Source organism: Vanacampus margaritifer, chromosome 20 (assembly GCF_051991255.1).
Source record: "Vanacampus margaritifer isolate UIUO_Vmar chromosome 20, RoL_Vmar_1.0, whole genome shotgun sequence".
In the NCBI taxonomy this organism is placed as follows: domain Eukaryota; kingdom Metazoa; phylum Chordata; class Actinopteri; order Syngnathiformes; family Syngnathidae; genus Vanacampus; species Vanacampus margaritifer.
Genome location: NC_135451.1, coordinates 1,576,141 through 1,594,385, shown reverse-complemented (window position 1 = coordinate 1,594,385; position 18,245 = coordinate 1,576,141). Strand labels below are relative to the sequence as shown.

The 18,245-nt window shown below is 37.5% G+C and overlaps 1 protein-coding gene across 1 annotated transcript in view; it reads right to left on the bottom strand.

The window, feature by feature from the left end:
• LOC144040101 (uncharacterized) overlaps nt 1-18,245 on the bottom strand; it is a 52,469-nt gene that overhangs the window by 11,621 nt on the left and 22,603 nt on the right. The window contains exons 2-4 of the mRNA XM_077553923.1: nt 12,295-12,352; nt 2,824-2,932; nt 2,373-2,492 (exon numbers count right to left, since the gene is read on the bottom strand). Coding sequence (XP_077410049.1) covers nt 2,373-2,492; nt 2,824-2,910 — 207 coding nt within the window. The 5' untranslated portion in view covers nt 2,911-2,932; nt 12,295-12,352. The remainder of the gene's footprint in view (nt 1-2,372; nt 2,493-2,823; nt 2,933-12,294; nt 12,353-18,245) is intronic.

Here is an 18,245-nt window from a genome sequence, read left to right as displayed (position 1 = left end):
ATATAAATGGATGAAAAGTTATTTGGATAATAGTTATCAGTACTTACAGTTTAACTATATACAATCAAAACACTTGGAGATTACTCATGGAGTCCCCCAAGGGTCTGTGCTAGGCCCCAAATTATTTATATTGTATATAAATGATATCTGTGTCTAAAAAATATTCAAAAGTGTCTTATTCGGCAATGACACAACTCTCTACTGTTCAGGAGAGAACCTGAAGCAGCTTCTGACTACTCTGGAGTATGAATTAAACACATTTAAAAAATGGTTTGATATGAACAAATTATCACTAAACTTAAATAAAACAAAGTTGATCGTTTTTGGTACTAGACAAACCACACAACAGGTCAAAATTATGGCAAATTCATTTGAAATAGAAAGAGTGTATGCAAAAACATTTTTGGGGGTAGTTATTGATGAAAAATGATTGTCAGAGTTACATTTTAATCTTACTCAAATCATGCAACTCCGTGAGACAAAAATCAAGGACCACACCAAAGTTTGTCTTGCACCAAAGGACTTCCTGCCTCCACCTCCCTGCTCTGCACATTTATTCACAAGTTTAGAAGGCGGAACAAAAGGCGGTACTAGAATCACAATGATAAAAAGCATACATCTGGTGTGGGTGTAGCATTTCAATTGCAGCAAATAGTAAAGTGCTTATTCATGTGATAACTTACTATACAATTTTTCCAACAATTATGTTGGAAGTCACACATAGATAATTCAAAAGAAAAATGTCAACAATTATTGTGATACTCTAAAACTAAGGATGAAAATCATTATTCACATTATATTGTTCATTATTATTACCATTTCTGACCTATTGTGTTTAAATCTGGGGAAACACATATAAAACAAATACCGATCTTGTTTTCAAACTGCAAAAAAGAGCCATAAGAATTATTATTAATCGATCAAAATATACAGAAACAACTAATCCTCTATTTATTAAATGAAATACAATGAAATTTTACGACATAGTTGAATTAAAAATAGCACAAATAATGTATAAAGTACACACTAATCTACTCTGCCACAGTACTCAGAAGCTGTTTGACATTAGAGAGAGTCCTTATAACATAAGGGGTACAAGTGTCTACAATTTTTTTTAAACAAGAACAAATATCAACCAAATGTGTGTTTCTGTAAAAGGTGTTAATTTGTGGAATAATTTTGGAACTGATCTGAAAAGATGTCAGTCACTTGCTGAATTAAAAAAAATGTTTAAAAGCAAAGTTTTAAAAAAATACTTGAATCAGATATGACCTGTTAAAATTGTATATATGCTGTAATTTATTTGGATATATCAGTATATATAGAGTGTAATGAAAATTGTATATGTGAGTATGAGGATATGATTCATAAATGTATTATGGTATATCCCTATGAATTTCATGTACATACAGGTATATTGCTGGCAAATGTGCGTATGTTAAATTGTACTTGTATATATGACATTATACATTTTCTTTTGTTGAAATACATAACCTTATCATTTTATCAACATAAAACGAATAAGGGGTAGGACTAGATAAGTTTTTAACTTCCCCCTACCCTTCTTGAACATATAAACTTTTTTCTTTCTTCCTATTCTTGTTTTTCTTTTTTACTTTAACTTATATTTTCTACTTGTAATGTGTTTTCTTTATGTTTATATGTTTAATAAAAATAATAAACCAACATAAAACTGCAAGATTTGAATGAGAAACAGTGAGAAGAATGAATGATGTTTTCTGACCCTTTTTAACAAAAAATATGTACCTTTTCCCAATTACGCCAATCAGAAATACTCCCATTATGATTTTTACACTTTTATACTCACCATTACAGTAAAAAGACCAAAAGAGTTAATACCATGATATGAATTTCATGCTATATCACAAAGCCCTCAGTCTCTATTTGAAGCAGTTAAGTCTAGAACAAAAATATCGGAGTATGGGGAAGATCATTATTTTCACATAATATTACATTTATTTACAAAGAACATGTACATTAGTATAAAATGTAAAACATTTTTTGGTTACATAGACTATTACACATAATTGCATATTTGAACATGGCGCCAAGTAGTACTGTAGGTCTTGCCTTAACTTGAACCATTTTAAAGGACTACCTCTTACACAACCTCTTTTGTGTTCTTGCATTATTTGAGTAATAGCTTTTAATATTTTGATGGTATGTCATTTTCAGTCATGTTTGGAAAACGTTACTGTACATTGTGAATAAAAAGCTGAATGTGAAGAAAATCGCAAATTAAATTGAAATTGCACTATTTGTCCTAAAAATTGCAATTCATTTTTTTCCTAAAATAGTTCAGCTCTAGTTTCAAACATTGTTAAATTGTTTCTAGGTGAGTGGAAACTTACCGAAACATGACAGAAGGTGTAGAAATAATAGGGAACTAGGCGGAAATTAATGACATCCGTATATCTCTTAACAGGAGAGACGTGTTTGGCGGCTATAAAGTGGATTGAGGCAGACTGTAACTGGAAGGCACAAGCACAATAGCACAAGTATGATTAAGAACCAATCACAAAGTTTACACTGCTATACATACATAAGGATTACTAAAGTAATGACATAAGTATGATCTTTACAAAAAGTAAAAGTGGTGGACATTTGCTGTGTCTTAATACCATCTGAATAACTAGGTGATCGAATCTACCCAACTATACAGAGTTAAGATTCTGAAAGTTATTGTTTTTTTCCCCCACTGTTTGAGAACAATATCCAATGCATTTTCCTTGTATTACAAAATTAATACAATCTTGTGGATGTACTTTTGTGAACTGCTTTATCTCAATTACAAATACAAACCTTGTACAAGCACCGCTGTCCACCCTGCCTGCAGCCAGCCATGGTTTCCCACTTCCTTATTTGTAAAACAAGGGATTTATAAACCATTCGACATGGTATCCCAAAATACCTGGATGGAGTACAACAACCACTGTTATTGAAGGATGAGTCATTTCATTGACAGGTGCCAAACAGAAACAATGTACAGCTTAAATGAATGTTTCATTTCGAGCTGTCAAACAATCAATTTTTTAAATCAGATTAATCACATCTTAGAATTTTGATTAATCACGATTAATTGCTCAATTAAATTTTTTTTTTTATCAACACTTTTTGCCCACCAAATTTAAAGAGCACTTATGTGTTGTTTTTTTTTACATTTAATTTTAACGTTAATGTTCAACATTTTTTGATTGCACATGCTCATTCTCCTTGTTTTCTAATCAGTTAATTATTTGCATAATTTAAAAATGGGGAAAAAAATACCCCAATAGTTTGACATGAACAACTATTCTGAATGTCATAGGCAAACATTTATCAAGTGCTTTATTTAAATGCATGTAGTTATGTTTATTACTCAAGCACAACCTGTGCTACATTTAACGTAACCATCCGCTGTCAAAATTAATAGTGATTAATCTGCATTAATACATGATTAATGCAATATTTTTTGTGATTAATTAATTAGTTAACGCTTTAACTTTGACAGCACTAGTTTAATTATAATATTTCATTCATCTCTGAGGGTAAAATCCTCTTTATCAACTTGGAGATTAGTAAATTATTGGATTGGTTGCCCAACTGTGACTATGCCTCTGAATTAATACTGCACATGCACTTTCAACTTTGTAAGTCTATACATCCATCAATTCCACCACCCGATTCATCAGTTGCTCAGGAAACAAACCGCTCTCTCTTGTGCAACTATTTGCTATTTCATTTCAAAGAATGTGATGCGCGTACATGTTCTCTATGTTAGTAAACTAGCTTTCCCCCTCCTTATTTGAGAGAGTGTATGCATATTTAATCACATTATATTTAATCATATTACACAGTTTTAACATCTGCTTGTACTATATGACTGTAATTGCTAAAATGTAAAACATTGCCTGTAGAGCAGGCTTGCCCAATCCTAGTCCTCGAAAGTCAGAGTCCAACAGATTTTAGAAAGTTGCATCCTCCAACGTACCTGATTCTAAAGATCAGGAACGTTATCAGGCTTCTGAAGAGCTTGCTGATGAACTGATTATAAAAAGTACGGAAACATCTAAAAACCTGCTGGGCTCCGGCCCTCGAGGACCAGGATTGGGCAAGCCTGCTGTAGAGTATGACTTTATGAGGTCTTAGAATGAATTAATACAAATGGAAATTGATCTCAATGAAATGGGACGACCAAATCAAAGTTTGACCAGTAAATTGTGGATCCGGCCACAATCACTCAGAAACTGTTTAGTGTTCACTGCACTTTAATGTTCAAACATGTTTCCATTCATTGTGCGGCTGTAAAATTAATCTCAAGCAATTATGCACTTTATTTAGGTGAAAAAAGTTATATTATTGTCAGTTCAACATGTTTCATTGAAACAATTAATAAAGATACCATTATATTAAAAGTCTTGTGTGTTAAACTAAAGTTACAAATAGGTGTGTTGTAATTTTCTGTATAAAAGTTCAAATGTATGCTGAAGGAAAATATCGACTAAACTGTCAATTTAGTAGACTAAAATTGCCCTTTTTGGTAGACTAAAGATGGATTCAAATTATAATACAATCAGATGACTAAATTATGACTAAAACTTTAATTCATCTTAGTCAAAAGACTATAACTAAAACTAAATTAAAATTTATTGTCAAAATTAACACTGCTTAAATCAATGGTCCGCAACCCACCGGGCTGTGGACCGGTACCGGGCCGGCAGTCACTTAAGACCAAGCCGCGGCCGAACGCAAAGTTGAAAGAATGAAAAACTTACTATACTTTCCGGTTAATTGATTAGCCGAGCTTTAAAAATATTTTATTTTCAAAAGTGACCAGATTCTCTGTTACAACAACGGACTCTTGATGCATGTCAAGATGCTAATTATCTTGGTCGCGTAGCGCTGATGCTAAATCGACAAGTTAGCAATATGAGTTAAAAAAAAAAAAGCAGACAGATTTAGAAGGTTTCCTTGTAACGTGGAAAAGGCCCAGTGATGAGTCAACACAAGAGCATATAACCAAGAAGAAAAAGAAAGGTGCATGGACTTAGGGAGATAAGTGATTCCCACGCATGAGGCCCGCTCTGCACAATATACGGCGAGCGGCTCTTGATTTAGTTGAATGGTGAGTGAGTTATTCATGGCCTTATATTTGTTCTGTGGTGCCTTTTGTAGGCACATTTAAGGAGGACGCTGCTAATATAGTTACATAAAAATGTGGCTTCACGTTTATTGTTAGATCTACAAAATACCCCAGTTTTTGTGTTGCTCTTATCATTCATAAGTGTTATGAATAATAATAAAAATAAGTCCCATATGGGACTGCTGCGGAGCAAAGCAGTAGCGGAGCATTATTTTTCTCGGTATTCCAAGTTACCATGGCGACGCAATTCCCCAAAAACTCCCCAAAAAAAGTCCCATTGGAATGAATGGGAAAGGGGAACAAAAGTCCAAACATCAAGCAGCTTTTTTTTTTAAGGAATGTAAGCTCTCCCCTCTGTGCGGGTTCATAGACAATGACCAAAAGGGAGAAAAATAGCATTTTAACATTGGTGTGTATTGCGTCTGCTTGAGTGGAGCAATTAGCCTCAGAGTGACGAGAGACAAAAAATCTATTTCCAAAAGTTTCACTTCAACTCGTCACCATGGCCATCATTTTTGCCCACTAAACATCAAATTCGCACATTTTGTAGTCACAAGGGTCTTCTTTCAGACAAGCCCACTTTTATTTGGCTAAGATGTCATTTAGCACTTTTTTTTTTCACTTTAAGCGAGGAGAAGTCGGATTTTCCCGCCTATCTTTTCCATGTTAATTTCGCCGACTTTTTCTCTTCATTTTTTACAAATCAAAAGTTTTCAATTTTTCAATTTTGTCATTTTTCATCCGATTAAAAAAATTATAATATGCTCGCGTTCCCCAAACCCTTGCCGTTCTAACGAGCCATTTCTGGAATCCGCATCTTAAACCGTTAAGTCGTGAGAGGCTTTTGTTCTAGGCGTGCGTTTCTCATACATTTCAGTTGAATGTGTGCGTGATGTCGCCAACATGTTAAAGTCCAATGTGTGTGCGTGAATGTGCATGTTTCTTAAAGCGACAGTAGGATACTTTTAGTTTATGTTGATTATGGTTAACTTCCGCATTTCTTGACCGATTCAGCTCATTTAAATCTTTTTAAATAATTTTTTTTTAAAAAGCACAGTATTATTTTTTTTTAATGCAATTGAATCCACTGCTATTTAAATAGTGATTTTTTATTACAAGTGCTACTACCACTACTACAAGTTTATGTTGATTATGGTTAACTTCTACATTTCTTGACCGATTCCAATCGTTTAAATTTTAAATTGTTCCGCTCATTTAAATGTTTTTAAATACTTTTTTTTTTTTTAAAAAAGCTTTGCTAATTGATTAGGTATACTAATGATTCTTTTCCCCGCGCCCACCCGGGGCAGCGGCCATCTTGGCCAATTGATTAGGTACGCCCAGGATTCTTGCCACTCCGCTTGCCCAGTGCGGCGGCCATCTTAGCCAATTGATTAGGTACGCCAAGGACTCTCTCCCCCTCACCCACCCGGGTCGGCGGCCATCTTGGCCATTTGACTACTACTAAAATTACTACAAACGACAAGTCCTACTAATAATACTACTACTACAAGTACAAGTACTACTACTTACTACTAAAAGTCCTACTACTACTACTACTACTACTACTATTGCTACAAGTACTACATGCGTCTTTCCACCTTGCAAGAGTCAGCAGTCCCATTCCAAATTTACACGGAAATTTTTCTAGTTAATAGAACTTGTAGTGTTATTAAAGAACCAAATTACCATAAATCTTAGAGCATTCTTTTTTGTTTTCCATTTAACACTGTTGAACTTGAAAGGTAAGATTGCAAACATGCACTGAAGCGCCTGAAACACAGTAATAAAAAGAGGAAGATACCAATTTGTAGTGATGTGCCCAACTGTGCCGAGGCGCCGATGCGTGTGCCGAGTAAATCGGAAAAAAAATCTGCAAAGCGCGCATCGAGGCATGTGTTGGTTACGCGTTGGTTCAGAAGCCTCGGAACGCTTGTGGCCACGCCCGAAGCCTCGGAACGCGCGCTGCTACGTCCGAAGCGTCGTGAGACGGGCTTCCTACGTCATCGCCAACACATAGTTTCGCGGGTGATTCGACATAAAATGGCGCACCGAGACGACAATGAGCTCACAGGTGACACTGACACAACTGGCATCTTCAAACCTCAATTCAATCGGATTCGTTTTGCAGTCCACAACGAAAAAGAAGAGAACATCCCCTGTCTGGGATAATTTTGAGCAGATCTCTCCTAAAAAGGTACAAATTATAATAACCAGTGTGAAAATATATTGTAAATTATTGTGACAACACAGTGTATCCCTCGTTTTAATGTCTTTCTTCTACTTAAAAGGTGAAGTGTAAACTTTGTTCTAAAGAACTTGGGTACCAAGAGAACACTCTTTAGCCCCAATAAACCACAAGAGGCTGAGAGGAGGCTCACAGCTGAATGTGCGACAGTGATCCGGCACAGGGCATCTTCCTCCTCCTCCTCCTCCAACCCATCATCTTCATCAACACAACCGGACACGTCAGAAGCTTCCCAGCCTGTGGAGCAAGGTAATATTCGATACATTCTTCTTTTTTTCCCTTTTTCTTCTTCTCTAGAAAAATAAAAAATATTCGATACATTCTAATGGTGTTAATTAAGCAATAGGAAATGAGCGGCAGTGCATTATTGTGGGATAAGGCATTCTTTTGCTCCCATCTCTACGATGGGCAGCCAGAACTGCCTGTTGGCTGTTAGTCTGTTTGTTGTGTCTTAGGTGACAAACTGTGGCGGTGATTGGACCACACAGTCATGCAGAGGAGGACCCAGAGTGAGACCGCAGATGCGACTGTGGAGGTCCACACTTACCTGGGGGAACCCAACATAAGCAGGATGTCAAACCCCCTGGACTACTGGGAGCTGCACAAACATGTTTACCCAAACCGCTACAAACTAGCAATAACCTTTCTCTGTACCCCGGCCTCATCCGTCCGTCCCTTGCGAAAGAATATTTTCAAAAGCAGGAGAAATCCTAAGTAAAAGAAGAAACCGTTTGAAGCCCAAAACTTTGGAAATGCTAGTTTTCCTAAATAAAAATGAATGAAATGTGTTCCTTGTTTATATGTCAATGTCTAAAAAAACAAACAAATAGAGCAATCATTCTTTCAAGTACCACACGCACATTCATTCACATCACAACTCCCTGCCCTTTTGACCCCATCAAATCTATGGTATCATTTTAATCACTCTGTCTGTCATGACATTTATTGTCCACATGATGGCGCAATAGAGCAAATGAAGCCTCATGATGCTTCGGCCCAGGAGCGAAGCATTTGGATGGAAGGCCTCATTGCTTCATGATGCTTCATTTTCCCATCACTACCAATTTGTAAAGCTTTTTTTTTGTGTTAATTTTGAATGCCATTACTGAGGAATGTACACACTATACGCCAGTTGGTCCATGGCCTTGGTTCCTGCTTCTTCTTTTTTTTTTTTTTAAGAAAAGAAAAAGATATGTTCAATAAAATAAAAAAAAGATTGTATTGTTACATGCATTTTACATGCCTATATTGATTTAAAAACATATTTTAGGTTTCTGGAACTAAAATAGTTATTTTGGCCAGTTATAATATACAAAATGGTTCAATTGCTAGCAAACTAAATGATTGTTTTTGAACGAAGTACTTTAAGTTACATTCTTACACATTAGGTGTCAGAACCAACACAGACAGAGGGGAGATAGGAGACTAAATACACAGACGCTAATGACACAACAAGACACACCTGGGGCAAGACACAAGTGGCTGAGGGCACTGATTGGTTCACACGAGGAAGGGCAGGATTACACTTAACAAGACCAAGGGAGACACACAAGGAAAACAGAACCCAAACATAACAGTACCCCTCCCCCGAGGGACGGCTCCCAGACGTCCCTAAAACAAAAAAGTCCAAAAACAGGGCGGGCGGAGGGGGGCACGGAGGCGGGAACCCGGCACACAAGGAAAATAGAACCCAAACATGACAATTAGGAGCACAAGTACTATAAACACAGTCTGCATAACACTTCATTACTTCAAAATTTAAAGCAACTCTTCTTTTTTTTTACGTAGGACCTACCTATCCAGGTTTACAGTGTTTGACCACCTGGCCTCTGCTCAAAGAACATTTTGCACTGCGAATGCTCAATAAGAGAATGTGATTAAAAGGGGAAGTCAACCCACAAAAATCTTTACAATAATATGTTGTATCTGCCCCCACTCGTCTGGAACAGTATTCTGATTAATATTGCGTTTGTGGGATATTTGATATCAGCCAAATCCATCCATCTTTATCCAACTCTGCGGTGGCCATTTTGTCACTTGCTGTCGACTGAAAATGGCATTACAGTTGCTAAGGACTTAGGAATGACCAGTCACAGCTCAACTTCAGAAAACAGGTGAAGCCCTGAACAACTGTGATGTCATTTTTAGTTGGCAGCAAGTGACAAAATGGCTGCCCCTTAAAAAGAACCCCGATGGTAATGACAAGTTTGCTCTGTATTTATTATTTGCTTGCTATTAACATAACTATGAGATTCATTTTTCAAAAACAATTTCCAGTTTAATACATTGCTACTTCACAACAAAACACAACAAAATGTTTATAGGTAGGCACTGGTATGCACAGGTAGACACACTTGCCCCTCTGCCTTCTCTCAAAAAAGTGCCCTTTGGAAAATTCGGTTGTTTACTGAAGACAGGTCAATGTTGACACAATCTTTTAGAAAAGCTGCACAGTTAAACGCGTGGGGTAAAAAAGCCACAATGTCAAAGGCAAAAACATTAGATACATTCATAAAAAGAGTAACAACATAACAAAATTTAAGCTTCAAAATACAGCTCTGTTGTTAACAAACGGCGCTCCTGTGTGGTCAACAACTACAGTTATCCCTGCAAATGTTAACAAGTTACAACAAACTGTCTCCGGTGGTCAGCATAAGAGGAAAAAACAAGGCAGATTTATAAATTGTCTTTGTGGGCACACAGCAGTGATCACTCGCCCTACTGTCATCTCTCCTCTTCTTCGATGCCTTGACAAATGCAAGCAACCACACTCATAAAAAAAAAATACGAAAAAATACTCCAAAACGCTGACAACTGGTCGAGGTTCTCTGAAGCAAATCAAACGGCGATGGCATTACCAGAAAAGGCGGTGCATTATGAGATTTTCCTGGAAATACATCACGGCTATTTGTATATAGAGTTGATTGCCTGTGAAAAATACCCTTTTGCCTTATTTTATTGACAACAGTCAGTCTTATTCATTCTCATGCCCTTGGTCTGTCTGGTTACAATTGGTCTATTTATTTACTAATTGTAGCATAATGCCTAGAAATGAGAGGCTGAAAAGGGAAAAAGAAAATGAGCTATACAGCAAGCAGCCAAGGGAAGAAACTCTCCGCTCTTTTGGATGAAACCAATCACGACACAGTCAGAGTCAAGGCCAGAGAGAGTCATGTTAACTAGTGATTAACACCTTTTAAAGCTCTTTTAATATGGATTTGCTCTTTATGGTTAATTTTATTGAAAAATCCATATGCGCAAAAGTGCAAAATGTCTCTGCACGCCACTGTAATTACGTTGTCCGTGCGTTGAAGTCCGAACGGGATATTCCAATCGAGCACAAATGACCATGTAAACCTGTTACCTCGATTGTTTCAGAAAGTGGAATTCTGACCTTAACCCAAATATTGACTACATGTAAACATAGTCCCTTAAGGCTTAAAGCCGTTTAAACAATGCCTGCAAGTTTTAAAGTGTACAGTTACGCATACACTTTCAGCACTCTAATCTCTATCATTCGAATACTTTAGTAGCCACACTTTTTTTAAACTTGATTTTCATGCATGCGCAAACGTAATGCGCACTTCACTTATAGCAGTTTGGGCCCTATTCCCGCCACACAGAACATAGACATGCAATCATGCATAGATCACGGAATTACATAAGTCCTTAGCATCGACGCATATGCTACAACCGGATCAGTAAGATGCCACTCAAAAAATAATCAGCTAATGAGAACACATTCCCCATGAAACCCACCCACCCGTGACATTTGTGCCAAAAGTCGGAAGCAAACGCCTATTGAGTGTCAACACAAAACGAGGACAGGCAAATGACAAACCAGAGTGTAAACGAAGAACGAGGGAGTGTAAACAGGAAACTAGGGAGCGTAACTGAGAAATTATGTAATTGAGAGCAAGCATTTCTCTTAGTTTTATTTTTGTTTGCACTTCAAAAAATGTTGTTTGAAGCAAAATGGATTTTTTTCACACTTCAAAAAGTTTTGCTTGATTATTTTTAGTTTTGTTTATGCATCAAGAAGTTTTGCTCGATTCTTTTTGGCACACATGTGATTCCATCCGCCACGCACTATCCATCCAGCATACCAGTGCAGATTGTCCAACAGCGCCGACATCTTGAAAAATTAGTCTGCGAAAAATGCTGCCCGTTTACTGGCATAAAAAACTCAAGCATCCAATACTGAAATAACTACAGTTAAAATGAACATGAAAACTTGTATCATATTAATTGCCAAAGATGAAAACAAAGGACATTTTTACTATAATTGTATACTATACACTATTAGAGTTGTAGTTTTTTTACGAAACATGAGATGTCGTTTTTATTTTATTTTGTTAACAAAAAAATTTTTTTCAAACAATTTCAGCTATGTGGCGAGTCGATTCCATCTTCTGCTCATTAGCGCCACCCTATAAAAAGACCATCTATTTTCTACACCGCTTAGGTCATGGATGAACTGCAGACTCAAGTCAGTTGCAGGACACATACTTCACTCTCACATTTACATAATTACTGAGTAGAAACTGAACCCACACTGCCTGTACTGTAATGGTCAACAAAATAAAGCACCTGATTTTGATAGAATCTAAACAGAAAAGAACATCAAGTTTCAACAAGTGTGTCATTTCACAATTCATACAGGATAAGGAATTCTATCATAAAACTAAATTATATCTGTAGAATGCAAAACAAAGCATCGAAGTATTTAACGTGTAATTACTAAATTCACTGTAAACAGCGCTTTTGTTTCCCTGAACTGCATAGTTAACCACAAGACATAATAAGCAGTATGCTACAACATGCATTTTGTTCTATAAACAACATTGATTAATTTAATTATGTTAAAAAGAGAAAGAAAAAAAGTATTAGTAGTAAACCTTACCATTGTACTTGACATTGGGCATGCAAAGGTCCAGCGAGGCAAAGCTCAGTAACACCACCTGCCAAGAACATTAGAAAAAAGCAATGGGCTGTATTCATGATGCATCAAACCATGTACAACTAAATGCTCCAACACATCAGAAGGCAAGCAAACATCCCAAGACTGTCATGTGCTTTTCTGGAAAGGAAGCAAACTAAATGTAATTTATATCTGTGTACAAACAATGGAGGGCTCTAAAAGCACTTGGTTCAGAGAGAGTACAGGCAGTTTTTGATATGGCTACTGCACACACGCACGCACGCACGCACGCACGCGCGCGCACACACACACACACACACACACACACACACTGGTGATTCTAAAGTTACTACACTCTAAAAACTGAAAAGTTGTCTCAATTTGAGGTAACAATTTGCATGCATCTGTTTAAATTCTTTCAACTCAGCCGCCATTGTGTAAATGACACAAGATTACTTTAGTACAAATAACTAAAAAAACGCTAGAATCTGAATTAATTTTAACTTAATTTTCATTGTGTGATACAACTCCATTTAAGTATATGCTGTAAAAAATAGTGCTGGACCAACTTAATAAACTGAGGTACCAATTTGTATCTTTAAGTTATTCCAACTTAGCCATTGCGTAAAATTGAACAATGCAAAAACGACTCCATTTAATTTTACCATGTTTGATCATTTAAAAATGAAAAACATATATAAAAGTGTTCCTTGTATCTTTCTATTTTTCTGTATGTGGCCCCCAAAGGCAAAAGTTTGGACACCCCTGCTTCTACAAGAAACAGGTCATGGCAGTTGTATTGGTGGGAAAAGTGTCCATAACCAAAGGTAATTTGTATGTGAGTGTTTGAGCATTATATAACTGATTGTCTGCACAAAAAAATAAATAAAAGATATGCTAAGTTTCTAAAATCATTTTAGCCATATTTTAGATTGTTCTAGATGTTTTATAGTAGTATGCTGCTTATGCATGTAAATAATTGTAAACTTTTAAAACAAAACAAAAATGTCTATAACATCCTCTTCCTTCTTTTAAATGTAGGGTGGAACAGCTATGAAGAGACCTTTGGAGCGTAACCTGTCAGTACTACAGTGTACTCCATGGATTGGATGAACATGGCATGATTAAAAACATGAGTAAAAGCAAGTTCCAATTTCAAGTACTTTAAAACAAGTTCTCCCATCACAAACGAGCTCTGGTAAGACACCACCATTTTTACGACATCTCTATGCATTTACAGTATGTCACGACATAGCATGCGCACACTGGACGTGGCTATTCCGATTTAACTTTTTACATGACACTTGTTTGAATGTGCATGTATTCCACAGCTTTTATATATATTAGAACTGAAAGTGGCACATCCAAAATTATTCGTACCCTTCTCAAAAATCAATAGAAAAGCCTTTACTGGCTAATAAACAAATGAAACAAATTCTATAGTTGCTGATCAGCTTTATTGCATGACTCGGCTGATATTTTTGCCCATTCATCTTTAGCGATGAGCTCTTCTTGTCATCACCCTGATTTTTAGTTCCTTCCACAGATTTTCAACTGAATTCAAGTCTGGATTCTCTGGGCAAAACGTTAATATTTTTGTCTGCAAACCATTTCTTAATCACGTTGCTGTGTGTTTTGGGATTTTGTCATGCTAAAATGTCCACATATGCAAAATTTGCCGAGGGGTATGAATAATTATATATACATAACTCACAAAAAGTTAGGGATATTTGGCTTTTACAGTGATATCAATACATGAAAGTAGGATATTTTGAGTGGTTCCACCACACTGGAATGCATGTAGAAGGATGCACTGGTGATTTCCTCATCTCAAACAATTGATTGAAACAAATGTTAACAACAGTGGTGGGTACCCCACAACCAGAAATTTGAACGTCTCAATAAATTATCATGTGCCCTTGAGCATCAATTACAGCTTGAAAACGACATAACATGCTGTTCACAAGTCGACTCATTGTCTGCTGAGGCATGGCATCCTACTCTTCTTGAAGGGCATTGAGGTTCTGGGGTGCAGAGTTTCCAGCCTCTACATGGCGACTGTGCTGATCCCACAGGTTTTGAATACGATTCAGGTGGCTGTGCTGATCTCACAGGTTTTCAGTAGGATTCAGGTCTGGAGAAAGTGCAGGCCATTCCATTTGAGGTACACCAGTCTCCAACAGCCGTTACCTGATGATGCCACCACCTCCATGAGCTGGAGCATTGTCATTTGTGAATTTTGCCGTTAAGCTCTTTGTTAGAAAACAGCAACTTGTGTAATAACTACTGAAACATTTAACAGTTGAACATGTGCATTCAAAAGCTTAGAGAAGGTCACATTAAGTTCACCTGTAAAGATTTGAATGCATTTTAGGCTTGTACTGAAATTTCATCCAAAAGCCAAATATCCCTAACTTTTTGTAAGTAGTGTATGTAATTTTGTGTAAAACACCGTCCAAGATTATTTTTTTTAATACAATGTGATAAGTTCCTCTTTTTTTTGATTACCTTTTAACATGTAATGCCATCCAATGCTCTTTGTCAGAGGAAAGACTTGCTGCACTAAAGCAAATACACCCAACCTCTTATTACTTCAAATCTGGTCAGGACATCGTCTTGCAGGCTCTCAATGTTGCGGTCTAGTGGGCAATTAAGGAAGTTGCAGTTGCAGATTGGTCCAAAGAGACATTACATTTGTTCATGTCAGAGATTAAAATAAATTATTGTGCCAAGCAGTTTGTCTTTTATTTTTTAGAAAACTCTGCATATGAATTTTCCACAATTTTTCCATTAATAATAAAGCCTTTTGCAGTTCAGGTTAAAATAGGACATATGGAACAGACTCTCTGAGACATATGCTTTTGGGCCTGCACCACCTCAGGAACGGAGGAGACTCCTCCATTTTCATCTTCTGGTTTCTTATCTTCAATAGTAAAGAAAATAAAAGCAGCTTATAAGTGACAAGCATACAAAGTAGTTATTTGTTTTTAATCAGGTAAACTGTGTTTGACCTATGATTTGTAGAGTTAACAAATAAGCAATCACCATATCATGTTCCATGTGAAACAACATTCTTGTTAGTTCATAACTTGCTTAGTTAATTATTCACAGGACTCTAAATTATAAATAATGTAAGTTAAATATTGAGGAAAAATGTATTTTTTATTTGACACTGCAATAACATTATTTAAGATTTTACAGCAAAATATCAATAGATCATTATCATTGTCATCATAATACTGCAATTGAAACAAGATAGCTTAACTTTTTATTTGAGACATCCGTATCATGTCTCAAGACATCTTAAGATGTGCATGTAGTCAAAGGAAATATGTCTTAAACTGTTTTAAGACATTCAATGTCTTCAAGACACAAAAATCTCTTTGGGGGCATCCCATGTGCTTCTCTGTCAAGAATGGAGTCTTTAAATGTTTGCCTTAAGACGTCTTGATGTACCATGCTTATTAAGACATCTTAAGACACGTTGATGAAAAAAAAAAAAAGACACGTTGATGGCATATGGAGTATACTGTGGTAAAGGCAATGCTATTACCGGCATTTTCCACCAATACTCTTTACTCTATTTACAACTTCACTTCTCACTTTTAGGCGTATAGCGGTGTTCTGCCATAGCCAATAATCTTTTAAAACGCTCACCTTCCACAATGGCATAGGCCATCTGTGGCAATCATTTCCATGATGAGTTTATCCATCTTTCTTGACCTTGGATTGTTTGGAGACCACTTTTTGTTTTTGTCAAACATTTGTGTAAGCAACTGCTGGAGTCGTTCGCAGTGAAGCGGTTAGGATGAAAATCAGCACCTCCAAATCCGAGACTATATTCCTCAGTCGGAAAAGAGTGGAGTGCCCTCTCCGGGTCGGGGATGAGATCCTGCCCCAAGTGGAGGAGTTCAAGTATCTTCGGGTCTTGTTCACGAGTGAGGGTAGGTTGGAGCGGGAGATCAACAGGCGGATCGATGCAGCCTCTGCAGTGATACGAACTCTGTATCGGTCCGTTGTGGTGAAGAAGGAGCTGAACCGAAAGGCAAGGCTCTCGATTTACCGGTCGATCTACGTTCCTACCCTCACTTATGGTCACAGCTGTGTGACCGAAAGAACAAGATCCCGGATACAAACGTCCGAAATGAGTTTCCTCCGCAGGGTATCCGGGCTCTCCCTTAGAGATGGGGTGAGAAGCTCGGTCATCCGGAAGGAGCTCAGTGTCGAGCTGCTAGTCCTCCGCGTTGAGAGGAACCAGTTGAGGTGGCTCGGGCATCTGGTTTGGATGCCTCCTAAACGCCTTCCTGGAGAGGTGTTCCGGGCATGTTCCACCGGCAGCAGGCCCCGGGGACGACCCAGGACACGCTGGAGAGACTATGTCTCTCGGCTGGCCTGGGAACGCCTTAGGATCCAGTCGGAGGAGCTGGTTGAATTGGCTGGGGAGGGGGAAGTCTGGGCTTCCCTGATAAAGCTGCTGGCCCGCGACCCGACCCCGGATAAGCGGTAGATGATGGATAGATGGATTTGTGTAAGTGTTGGCTGAGCAAAATTTTTGTTGTTCGTGGTGTTTTTGGATTTGTGCTGAGTGGATCCTTGGCTTTGTGAAGTTGGACACATGGCCGCCGCGCCCTATACGCAGAGTATGCATATAAGTGCAATTTACTTTTCCAGCCTCTTATTGCTACCTGTCCCAACTTTTTTATAGATTTGTTGGCACCATGAAATTTACAATCAACATATTGTTCCCTTAAAATGATACATTTTCTCAGTTTAAACTTTTGACCTGTCATCTATGTTCTATTCTGAACAAAATATTGAAATTTGGCACTTCCACATAATTGCATTCAGTTTTTATTCACAATTTGTATAGTGTCCCAACTTTTGGGGAATTAGGTTTGTATAGACAATGACGGGATTTGGACCATATTAAAAAATAAAAACTACCCCAAAAATTTATTCAGCCTCAACAGAAGCAGGTTTTCTATGTTTTTGGAATGGATGCGAGCAAACTAAGAATGAGTGGCAGAGTACCCAACTGGCTTTCAGCATTCGATATATGCAGTAGTCTGGTGCGTTTCTTTTTTTTTTGTATTTTTATATTTGCATGGTTTTTGAATTTTTGAACACTTTTTTTCTGTTTTATGAAGCCGATGGCACGTGTGTCAACCGCGACAGAAATGTTTTTTGTTTGTTTGTTTTTTGAATTATTATTCCCGGTGACAAGTTGAGCAAAAGTGTGGGTGACAGGATAGTAAAACATTTAGCTCCCAGATGATAAAACTCTAGCAGTTGGCATGACTGACAGCTCACATGCTTTGTAAATGTTATTAAGTCTTCCAGTAAACACGTTCACCACTTCCTGATGCATTCCCTGTGAGACGCTTTAAAGCACAGCTCAACACTTAATTAATTATTATTTTTTATTTTTTTGCTGCTTAACTGTATAAACTGGTGTCTACAAATGCTGTCTACATGTCCTGGTCATTATTTTTACATTTTAGTACATGTTTGTTTAAAGTTTTATTTGGGGGCAAAAACCATGTTTGGTGCCATCTTAAGGTTAAACACTGAGATAAACACAATTTGGCTGTTTGTTCTCTTATTACACGAGACGATACATACTACGTCACTTGTTCCGCATGACGTAGTCGCCCCCCGCCACCCACCGGCGCATTCTCGTACACACCTCCTTAAATCTTAGTGAGTTGCTGCTGTTAATCACAGCCAGATCACATCCCCAACCTTCCCCCATTCGCAACCCAACGGTCCTCCAGGCAACACCCACTTTGAGCGCCGATTTCAAATCTGAGTGAGGGGTGGAGCAAGTGTCTGACTTCCTGTTGAGTAATCATTCAAAACTGGCGCCAATAGGGAGCTCATTTTCCTCTATATTGACAAACGTGCATGTGATCATTGACTAGCAAATCGTCTGG